The 12,459-nt window shown below is 33.5% G+C and overlaps 2 protein-coding genes across 2 annotated transcripts in view; one reads left to right on the top strand and one right to left on the bottom strand.

Moving 5' to 3' along the window:
• The window catches only part of LOC134528569 (coactosin-like protein), a 135,865-nt gene that overhangs the window by 16,458 nt on the left and 106,948 nt on the right, over nucleotides 1-12,459 (top strand). The gene's annotated exons all lie outside the window — the stretch shown is intronic.
• Nucleotides 7,669-12,386, bottom strand: LOC134528568 (methyltransferase N6AMT1). The gene is made up of 2 exons (XM_063362307.1): nucleotides 11,943-12,386; nucleotides 7,669-7,981 (listed from the first exon to the last, which is right to left on the bottom strand). Exons 1-2 carry the CDS (start codon nucleotides 12,378-12,380, stop codon nucleotides 7,778-7,780), a joined length of 642 nt encoding a protein of 213 aa, XP_063218377.1. The 5' UTR covers nucleotides 12,381-12,386; the 3' UTR covers nucleotides 7,669-7,777.

A 12,459-nucleotide genomic window follows, 5' to 3' on the forward strand; every position in this document is an offset into this window, starting at 1 on the left:
AAAACGAAAACTGAAACTTGACTATCTGTTTGCCGCTAGGAAACGTAAAAAATGACAACCAATAAGATTGTATTTGACGGTTACGAAAATTTAGTTTATTTGAAGGAAAAAAGTAAGACCCGGCAACATACTCTGTCTGGATTTACATAGAAAAATATTGTTATTCTCGGACAGCCAAGGAAGAGGTTTAGCGGCAGAAGTTAAATCACAGTGCCATCAGGACACAGATGTTTTTGGCATGGTAAAGCCAAGTGGATGTTTTGCAGAAGTTACTAAGCATGCCACAGAAAACTCAAGAAATCTCACTAATGAAGACCTTGTTGTGCTGTCTGCAGGAGGAAACGACGTATATAAAAACGAAGCTTCAGCAGCAGTGATTAAATTGAAACACCTATTACTAAATCTTTGCAACACGAGGGTAGCAGTCTGCAACATACCAAGAAGACATGACCTCAATGAAGAATCAGTAATCAATCGTGAAATAGAAATTACAAATAAGCGATTACAAAATTTTTGTTCAAAATTTCAATCCGTTTGTGTTATTGATGTATTTAATTTGCCAAGAGACTGCTTCACCAAACATGGCTTACATATAAACTTAAAAGGTAAAGTACATGTTGCCAAACAAATTGTTAGTGTATTGCAATCCAAAAACAATATAAACAACGTGATTCCAATTGGTTATGATATTGGTCCAAAAAACTAAATTATATTAATGCTCCACCAGCAGATTGTTTTATAAACCAAAATAATACTCTCCTGTGTAATGCATCTTATGCTAAACTAAACAATAAATTCATTAGTAGACAGAGTATTTGTGGCAAACTCGCAATTATGCATCAAAATATACCTACATAGTATTAAAAATAAAAAAGACTTATTTTATGAAGCAATAAAGTCATGTAATCAGGGAAATAAGATAAATTTACATGTTTTATGTTTATCTGAACATTATTGCAAATCTTATGAAATAGAACAGATTGTAATCCCTGGATACAAACTTGCAAGTTTTTATAGTAGAAATGAGACTACTGGTGGAGGTGTATGTATATACATTCAACAAGATGTCAAATTTGAATTAGTTAAATTTGATATAAATAAATTATGTATTGAAAAGGATTTTGAATGTACAATGGCTTCTATAGTTTTGCAGGATAGAAAGGTCTATATAATTGTCACTTATAGATCTCCTTCTGGCAATTTTTTAATATTTTTAAATGGTTTAGAATCTGTATTAAACAATTTAATCAAGATCAAAAGTAAAAATTCTGACATAATTTTATGTGGTGATTTTAATGTAAATTTTATGTTAGACAGTGTTAACAAACATAGATTATGCTCATTGCTTTTAGTATATAACTTAATACCTACTGTTGATTTTCCTACCAGAATTCAAGGCCTCACAGCAACTGTAATAGATAATATTTTTGTTGAGGCTCATAATGTTAAAAATTGTTTTACTATACCTTATATTAATGCCTTGTCAGATCATGATGCCCAACTATTATTTTTTAGTAATCCTCAGTTTGTTATTAGTTTTGAAAAACCTTTTAAAAGTACAAGGATTAGAACTATCAATAATACAACAATTTCATTTTTTAGAGCTAAATTACTTTTGGAAAATTGGTATGATGTTTATACATCAAATGATGTTAATTTACAATATAATAAATTCCACTCAACTTTTTGTAAATTGTTTGAAGAAGCCTTTCCAAAAAAAGTTGTTAGAGTTAATAACTCCTCTCAAAATAAATGGATAACTACTGGTATTAGAAATTCGTGCAATAGGAAAAAGGAACTCTATATTCTGGCTAAAAATGCAACTGATACCAGTATTAAGACATACTATAAAAGATATTGTATAATTTTGAATAAAGTAATTAAAAAGGCCAAACAGCTTTATTTTGACAGACTTATCAGTAATTCAACTAATAAAGTACTAACTTTGTGGAAATTAATTAGAGCGGAAATGAACCGTGTACAAAATAATTCCACTTTGGTGAAACTAACTGTGAATGATAGAACTGTTCAGGAACCAATTCATGTTGCTAATATTTTTAATTCATACTTTCTTAATGTTGCAAAAAAACTTAATAATAAACCTAAAATAGGCATCCAGCCAAATATAATTCCTCATCACGCTATCAACAAAAAAATAATGAGTTTTTCATAACACCTACTAACATAATAGAGATCTGTAAAATTGTAAAAGCTTTTAAACCCAAAGCATCCTCAGGAATTGATGAAATTTCCATAAAATTATTAAAGCAATGCATTGACATAATTAGTGAACCTCTTACTTTTATCTTTAACTCTTCCTTGACATCAGGTATATTTCCTGATAGACTAAAATATTCTGTGGTGACACCTCTTTATAAAAAAGGTAATAAAGATGAAGTATCTAATTATAGACCTATTAGCCTAATCTCATCTTTTGCAAAAATACTGGAAAAATTAATGAATAATAGATTAACAGATTATCTTGAAAAAAATAATATTTTATCTAAGTCTCAATATGGATTTAGAAGTGGGAAATCTGTTAATGAAGCTTTTTTCAAATTTTCCTCTACTATTCTTAAAGCACTAGATAATAAAGAGAATGTGGCAGGTATTTTTTGTGACTTAGCTAAAGCTTTTGATTGTGTTGACCACAAAATTTTGCTAAATAAACTTCAATTTTATGGTATTAGAAATACTGCGCTCCACTGGTTTACATCTTATTTGTCAAATAGGTATCAACTAGTAAAAATTTCTGATAATAGACATAGTACAGTTCACTCAAATAAAGGGTTAATTAATCTTGGTGTGCCTCAGGGGTCGATCCTGGGACCATTATTATTTTTGATTTATATAAATGATCTTCCTTCTTTTATAACTGATCAGTCTGAAGTAATTTTATTTGCAGATAACACTAGCATATTGTGTCATAACATTAAAAATCAAGAATTAATTCAAACATTAAATAGTGTATGTGATAAATTAAATCAATGGTTTAATGCTAATAATCTTACTCTAAATATTGATAAAACAAGTATCTTAAAATTTCACTTACATAAACAGTCTAACCCTGTAGTTCAATTGAATTATAGTGATACTAAAATTACAGAAGCAAATAGTGTTAAATTTTTAGGCTTGCATGTAAACAATACCTTGTGTGGCAAGGAACATATAGTTAAAATGATACCTAAACTATGTTCAGCTTGTTTCGCACTTCAATCGTTATCAGCAACTGTATCTGTTTTTTATTTAAAACAAATATATTTTTCGTTTTTTCATTCTGTAATGTCATATGGGATCATTTTTTGGGCATCATCACCCTATGCTAATGATGTTTTTTTACTACAAAAAAAAATTATTAGAATAATGTCTAATGTTAATCACTATGATTCTTGTAGACCATTGTTTAAGAATCTAAGGATACTTACTATGATGTGTCAGTATATATACTCATTAATTAATTTTGTAGTTAAAAATAATGATAGTTTTGATAATAACAGTGCAATGCACACTTATGACACCAGAAATAAATCCGACTTGCATGTGCCAAGTAATAATACATCAAGGTATCAAAAAGGTGCACTGTACTCTGGCATAAAACTTTTCAATGCACTCCCTCATAAACTAAAAGCAATCTCCCATTGCAACCCAAGACTATTTAAAATTCTACTCAAAAACTATTTATTAGAAAATTCATTTTATACATTAAATGAATATTATAATAATGTTTAGAATAACTTATGATGATTTGTTTGTATATTGATGTATTTAATATTTTTGTTTTAATTAGTACTAATTTGATGTGATATTATGATTTAATTAATTTGATTGTTTGTAGTGTTCATTTTTGTTGACTTTATTGACATGTTCTATATTCTTTTAAGAATCTGTTGAACGAATTTTGAAATAAATAAAATAAATAAATAAACATACGTAATGAAAATAAACCAGAAAGTAATAATAGAACACTAGGTATCATTAAAGAATTTGTGTCTTAAAATTGTCTTATAACTTTTATTATTTCCTTTATTGATGTTGGGTATAAGCAAATTGATTTATTGTTAAAGCGGCAGTTGTTTGATTCATTTTTTATCATGGAAAAAATTGTAAAATTCTCAATTTGGTTTTAGCTTAGCTTACAGAAACAAGTTGAAAACCTTACGCGTGCAATAAAAATAAAATCACTGTCTTCTATACATATCTACTGCATCTTAGATTTCGGAATATTTCTCTAAAATTATAGAAGGCGGAAACCCAAGAAGTTGACGTTTGGGCGAAGCTTGCATTTTTTATGTTTCATGTATTTGCGTGATTCTTTCGTAGTTTATAAACTCTGCCTTACCGTGTGCAACAAGATAAACTAGTGTACTGAAGTTAGCTCTTATCTGCCCGCCCTGTCGCGTCATACATACCAAATAGACATTGTTAAAATAACGTTCCAGTTAAAATAACGTCCAAAAAGGAGATGGTACCGATAGAGCTAATATCTAGAGACTTTCCTATATGCGTTAAATTAAAAAAAACTAGATCAGGATAATAACCAAGAATCTCACACTTTGGAGGCCACCTAGATGACATATCTTCCTTATATTAGGTATTGCTTTACAATCTCTAACGGTACGATCTTGTTTCTGAGGGTGAAAATGTTTTAATGGGATGGTAGATGTCATGTCTGCGTGGTATAACTAAAGGCTGTTTTTGCCCCAAGAGCTGTGCTAAATGATGGACTCAGGCTTTTGGCTGGAGCCAGCAGATACAGCTAACTTGAGTACGGTGATAAAATGGAGCAGAGTTCAAATGCCATATCGTCAAGCCGCACAATTAAACATACCCAGACACTGGTACTAACTTAACAAGTTGAAAGATAAATAGTTGAATTTTAGCAGAATGTATGACTTAACTCTTAAGTTCTCTAACAAACTAACTTTTAACTTTTTTTTTTTGGATAAAGTTAAAAAGTGAGTTTTAGGCTCGAGATTTCATTTTAAAAAGTTATTTTCAAGCAAACTCACTTCTTAACCACGCAAAAAGTTCACGAGATTTACTCAGTACCGATTGGTCCTGATGCAGTTGGGCCCAAGCGTGGTGCAAGCAGACCTCACGACCTTCAAGAGAGTGGGGCACAATCTCTGGGCCTCGGTCGAGTTTCCAGATTTTTTGAATGCTTGGGTTTACCCTGATAATATTCATAGCACACCTTACAAGTAGTGACGGGTAAAATCCCTATTTTCTCAATTCTAATCCCAAAAGTTCTCGGAATATACCTCTCGAATCCCAATCTGTCTCTCACAGGTCTCAAATAAAATAATTTACAAGAAATGAAAAATATTAACTATGGTGTTGAAACCTTAAACCCGGTAAATAGTTGTTCCACAAACTGTTTCCAGAACAAATAGATATTGTAGGTAATTTTATTTATAGAATTACATGTTAAAAGGAACAATATCTTGGGGGATGGTAACAGAATTGGTACGAAGAAAAAAATTTACCTACTTAACTTCATAGGTTATCAGTGTTAATTTAATTTACTTTTTTCATGTAACATTTTTGTTAGAATTTTTTTTTTTTTCCCTCTAACATAGAATTCTTTGAATACTAAAGTCAATGGTATTTGAGGATTTTATTGGCCCATTCCTACTTACAAGTATGTAATGTGACATAGATCACATGTTCATTATGGCCACAGTAACTTTTAAAATCTAAGTCTTAGGATTTTTTATTTTTTGTGGGGTTTGAAAAGTTGTCCATTAAGTAATGGGGAGGGAAGGAGCTGTCACAATCATTTGTGCCCTGACTCTTGTCAAACAACTCTTCCGAAGTGCATCACATTGCTTGTCGATACACTCTCCTCATCGTAATTTCGTCTTAAAAAGTTGCACGTTAAAATGTATAGCAATTTTTTTTTTTTTTACCAATGTAATGTGGTCAATCATTTATATACCTGAGAATTGAGTAACTTTTATCAGTTATTTATTCAACACACTAAATTCTATCAGTTACTTTTTTCAAGCACTTACAAATAACCTCAGATTTTTTGAGTTACAACTTAAAAATTCTGTTCAACTCTCAGGAGATGAATTTTTCTTGTTTTAAATAATTTTGATCTGAATTTTAATTACACATACTAAGTAGAATCTGGAATACTTTTTTTTTATCACCAATTAATAATATTATTTAGAGCCCACATGGTATGTTTAAAATATTGCAAGAGGTTTGAATGAAATAAGGTTACATGAAAGCTGTTAAAATAAACATATTTGTATAAAAAAATGTTTTATCAAAGATATTACTAATAAATATTTTTGCAATTACTAAACGTTAGTTTTTTATTCCAATAAATATTGGTTATTTGTTGAAGAATTTTTGAGTAAAAAAAAAGTAGTGCTATTTATCTGAAAAATAATTTTGATTTATAAAAAGAAAATTTTTATTTATGTAAGGTAATATTTTTGGAGTAATTGCAGTTCATGTAATACTTGTTTACGTATATCATCCAATACTATGACTCTCATTTTTACTAATAAATATGAAAAGAAAGCAAAATACATATGGTAGCTTGTTCACGAACTTTTGCCACACGACATCACTAGCCTTATCGTTCAAGTTATCTGAACAACACTATCCGTAACATGGTATTTTATAACACTTTACTCCATGAAGTTAAGGTGAGAATATCTAGAAACATGGCATTACGGCCTTGAAATATAACTTTTGAATAAAAACAGCAAAAGCTTTAAAAACATTTCTTTCTTCATTATCCGTCTACATTTCCATTTTTTTTAAAATTCGTTATAGCTTTTTCTGAGCTCAATAAAAGCTAGTATTGTTTCAAAATACTAAAGTCAGCTAATAAAACAACATTTTCAAATGTAAGTCACTATAGGTTAGGAGAGTAAATATTTATTTTCCTGAAGACTTTAAAAAAAATTGCAAAGCATTAGATTTTACATTTAATTGCTAGTAATTTGTTTATACAAAAAGAGTGTAACAACCCACATTTGTCAAACATTGAATGAAAATAAACTTAAAAAAATTACTTTTTATTAAAATTATCATTTAAAGCATATGCCATAAACATTTCAGCAAAAATTGTTGTAAGATATAATGTAACATAGTTGTGCAAAAAAAATTTTTTTTATATCAAATAATTACAATAATAAATATTTTTATTTTACACATCTATACATATTCAGTCTATTTGAACAATAATAAAATCCTGAAGAATGTTTCAATAACATTGGTTTGATTTGTGTTTCATGTCTTATTTGACCTTTGTCGTACATTATATTTCAATAGTTCATAATTTAAAAATAAGGTCTGTAGCGATTTAACCCCCACCTGTGACCCCGCCAGAAGTTAAGGTGGCTAAGATGCACGGGAAGGTGAACAAACAACACAGAGTTTTGCTCCGAAACGGCTAGTGTCCTTACTTCGAGATAAGGTCTTTTTTGAAAGGTTAGTGAACAGACCCTCGGATATGAGTTGACATTAAAAGTGGAAGAGGAGGAGGAAAGATGAACCAAGAGTATGACTGATAGGAAAAGCAAAGGCAGAAAACTCCAAAAGAGAAAAGGGGTGTGGGCAGATGCTAAAAAAAAAAGCTTGCGTTCCAGGCAGATCCAGAATTCAGCTGGAAATAATTATCCTAAAATGTTAAAGCAAAACATTAAATACTTCAACATGACTTTATTTACAGAGAATGAAGCTCGCAGTTTTATTCAGATACAAAATATAACGACAAAAAAATGTATAACATATTAAAGTAAAGCATGAATTCATCTCACACTTCACTCTCTCTCGTGAACTTCAACACAACGAGATGTTCCCCTCTGATCTTCCTGTCTTTCAGAACGGTCATCTGGAAACCGTAACCTGCCATCAGCTCCTGGATCTCGAGTGGCTTGTTCTCCATGATCACTAGTAGATAAAATACTCCTTGCTTCGACAGAAGGCGTGGGACATCCGGAAACAAGCGATCCATCACCTGAAACAAACCACCACGTGAATAATATAGTACATTAGAAAGGGGTTTTTAAGACTATAACCATAATACAGTGAATACATCAGAATACACAAATGGTAATTAACAGACTACACATAAATGTTATAGTTATTGCATTATGTTTTTATGTGTATGCTTGTCTTTATTCTACAAGAACAATTTATGTAAAGAATGAGTCAGAATGTATCCAATAATTTTCAACTGGAAGTTTATCATGAAAAAAATAAGTTGAAAACATGTATGACCAACTAGCTAATGCATGCATGCATGCGTTACATGCCTATTACAATATTTTTGTAATTTTTTTTAAGTATGTACACACATACAAAGATACCTCTCTCTTTATGGCCCTCTATAAATCTCACTATATGACTATATGACTATATGTATTTCTCTGAATATATAAAAATTTATCAATCTCTATGTATCTGTGTTTTATCTGTATTTCAAACTATCTCCCTATTTATAATTCTCTACATATATCTATATATCCCTTACTCTTACCTCTCTATCGGTATATCTCCCTCTATATATCTATCTCTGTGTTTATCTTCCTATCTACATGTTTACAAAAAAGATGAACACTCATTCATTTATACATATATTTTTTACTGATCTGTTTACCTGTCACAGGTGTGACAGGTATATAAAAACACACATGTATTTGAATGTAACGATGTAAAAAAATTCAAAGTAATAGAACTTTTGTAGATTTAAAATTTTGAATGAACGCTAAAGTGCTTCCCACGGGTGGTATATACTTTTGAAGTTGGAGATGAACAATTATTTAGTTGCATTTTATATAAAAAAAAGTATTTACTTTGCTTGTTGCTGTCATAAATTTCTTTTCTTTTCTATAATTGGCACCAACACCTTTAATTTCCATACATTTTTCTGACTTATTACCCACAATTATTTTAAATAAATCATTTTCCTATACTACCGCAAGTTTTGCAAGTGATTGTAGAAATTTGTTAAATAAAAACATTATTGAGACACTCAAGTGTTCTATTTTACTTTCACTATCAGGAAAAAAAGAAGGGAAAAAAACCACTAATTTTTTTGTGAACCTACAGAGCTGAAGTTTGTTGGTTGATTTCTCACCGCAGGCTTTGAATATATATACTGTATAGAAGTCGCCAGCCCAGGTTAAAATTTCTAATACGGTTTTGAGGTAGTTGGTTAATTCACCGCCGCAATCGCCACCATCTCTAGGGCATCGACTTGTGGTGGTCCCTAGCGGACAAGTGTCGAACTCTTCAAACACCCCTTCCCCCTCCCGTTGAACTACCTCGAGCTGCAGTAAATGATGGGTGGGGGGGTGCGGGGTATGACAGCAGGCGACAGCGCTGCGCTCTAACGTGTAAATAACCAAGACGATACAGGGCGTGACGGCAGCGCACTGCAGCGGTGAAGTTCCCAAGCTGCTCATCATACGCTTCTGAAAAACGTAGAGTAAATGCTATCCACTCGCGACTTCTATACAGTATATATATTCAAAGCCGCAGGATAAGCAGATTTGTACGAATGAGTGATTTAAAGGATTTTACTACTGGGCAGCAGTAGCCTGATTGATGCTATACCTAATAAAAAAAATATTTCTTCTCATTAAATTAGTAAATTGCTAATACAGTGACATAATAAACATTACTGAAATTTGTGGGAAATTATTTCTAGGATACATTACCACTGTCCCGCCAACAGCACTGGGCAGACATTTACTGCCTGTGGTGGCTAAAGTACTGAAGGAAAAAATACATTTATAAAAATAAGCTTGAGGCTATTAAAAATAAAATTGGGGAATAATTAACAAATGATCTAAATTGAAATCTTTTGGTTAGTAATTCTGTTTTTTGTGCAGAGCCATCAAACGTGTCTACTGAGGGAAGAAAATAAGATTTATATTATAGCATACTAAAAATGTTTTATACAATAAAGAACTATTAATAAAAGTGTTTTTTTGTTGTAGTGAATTTAAGAAAGAAAACAATGTGAACATATATTTCTGTTTACATAGCCATTGTGCGCAAGATAGTAGGAGTAATGCAAGATGCAGACTTTTAGTACCAATTGGCAATCAACTAATTAAAAAATTGTAGGAAGAATCTATTTCTCTTGCTTTTAATGATCCTTGTTTTATGTTGAAGACATTAGTACACTTTCCTAGTGGCAACTGAAATCTATCCTGTTTCAAATTTGTGCAGCAACCGCAGTCATTTTTGTCAGACAACTATTTTCTTCTTAAATAGGAAATATAACAGACAGAACATACTAAACTTAGAATTAATTCACTGCAGGTCTTTAGAATTCTTGCAGCTAAATTAAAAAAAGTTTGGGTTAGCCCATTATTGTATTATAAAAAGTACACAGTGTTGTAGGTTTGTTTTCACGTAAGTGTTTAAATTACAAAAGAGAAAGGCAGAAGGGTTTATTTTTTGTAAGTTTTCAGAGCGCACTATAGAAAGAAGCAAGCATACAATATGAAATGACACAATGCTTTTGTGCTGTCGCAATGAAACCGAGCTATCACATGAAGATTTCAATACTTATATAAGAGCGAGACCAGCAACAAAGACAAGAATGTACTCTGTGAAAGCATGAGGGTAGACCTTCCAGTTAGTCCTTGCCGCTAATAGGTCCGCTGAACTGCCACCAACATTTATGAATAGTGAACCTTAAAGGCTGCCCTAGAAGAAAATTCTATTTTATGGTATTGGTTGCGAGTTGTATCATTGGAGTAAACTACCATTTGTGGTTACAACTACTCAACTTTTCTCCTGTACCTTTTAGAAATATCTAGTTCAGATAAAAGCAAATGTAAAGTTTGACGAAGACTGTGATACAACTAATTTGCAAAAAACCAACTTATATGATATTGGGCCAAATGCTGCTACGTGCATACAAAATTTGCAGAAGGAATTTAACATTTCCTGATAAAACCAAATTATTATAGCGTTTTAAGGGCATAAATTTGATGGAACTCGAGAGGATATTGCCACGTTATCACACTTGAGGACTCTTGAACACGATACAATAAGTATTATGTAATGGACTTTACTTTGCTAACAAGGAAGTTCTGTGGGAAAACATACACCACTGCCCCTCAAAATTTATATGAAATTAATCAGTACGTTAAAGGCTTGCAAATCAATGGTACATTATCGCGTCTGTCGAAGCAATAACCGCAAAAACAAATGTTTAACAACAAACCCTCACTTTACCCACGTGGCTGTAAAATCTCGGCGAGAAGAAAAAAAACCCCACCAAAGACCCAAGGAAGTACACCACAATGATTTAAAAACCTTAAATATTTTTTTTTTTTGGATTGCCAATTCCTTTTATAATGCATAGAATCAGATCCATAAAACTAAAAAACAATGTTGGAGATTGTTTGTTTTTTCGCATGATAAAGTTCTCTGTATTCAGAATAATGAGGTGTAAGGTGCAGGAATCAATGAATTCACATCAGCAGTTGTATTAGCAGCAACCAGGGCCGGTGCAAGGTAAATTGGCGCCCTAGGCGAAAAACCTTAATGCTTCCCCCCCTCGTTGGACACACTAAAAAATTTTTTTCCTTGCCTCAGAATACTTCACGTAAGCCTAAGATTTTGTCAACAATCAAATGTAAGCAGGCTTGTGTTTTTTTTTTTTTTTTTTTACTTTTTTACTTATTACAAATCATAAACAGGTCACCCTGGACTTTAAATAATTACTTATATCAATATAAACATTCCAAACTGTTACAAAAATCCATTTTCATCTAGTTTCAATAATCGTTAAACATGTTGTGTCAGCTGTTATGTATCAAGCTGCGCCGCCCCAGGCGGTTACCTAGTTCGCCTACATGGACGCGCCGGCCCTGGCAGCAACGATTAAACTTAAAATCGTTACAACACACCTATACTGTTAACCCCAGAGGGAGAGGGAGGGGGCGGGGCGTCACCTGTCGGCCGCATGCGCCTCCCACCCAGGCGCGGCTCAGCCGGTCGGGGTCGGCGCCGGGGGACTCCTCCGTGGGCACGTAGGGGGGGTTGCACACCAGCACGTCGACGCGCCCGTCGCCGGCCAGCGCGGAGGCCAGGTCGCCTCGCACCACCTCGACGCGGCAGGCGTTGGCCCGGGCCGTCGCCGCCGTGGCCCGGCAGGCGGCCGCCGCCGCTTCCACGGCGAGGCAGGCGCAGCCGGCGCCCAGGAGCCGCGCCAGCGCCGCGGAGAGCAGGCCCGCCCCGCTGCCCACCTCCAGGCACAGCGCCGGCCGGCGGCTTGCCAGGGACTCCGCCTCGCCCTCCAGGGCGTCCAGCAGCAGGAAGGTGTCCTCCGCGGGCTCGTACACCCGCCGGAAGTCCTCAGAGCTGAGGTGCGAGTACGCCGGCGTCTCCATCGGCCCCCCCCCCCCCGAGTGTCACCAGTTCTGCTATCCAGCACGTCCACCGAGAGATATTCCCACGAATCGCAATACA

The sequence above is a fragment of the Bacillus rossius genome, chromosome 1, assembly GCF_032445375.1.
Source record: "Bacillus rossius redtenbacheri isolate Brsri chromosome 1, Brsri_v3, whole genome shotgun sequence".
Lineage (NCBI taxonomy): Eukaryota > Metazoa > Arthropoda > Insecta > Phasmatodea > Bacillidae > Bacillus > Bacillus rossius.

Coding starts and splice junctions, on each gene's coding strand:
- LOC134528568 (XM_063362307.1), bottom strand. CDS start 12,380: ATGGAGACGCCGGCGTACTCGCACCTCAGCTCTGAGGACTTCCGGCGG. Junction 7,982..11,942: donor GAGGCGCATGCGGCCGACAG/GTGACGCCCCGC, acceptor GGTTTGTTTCAG/GTGATGGATCGCTTGTTTCC.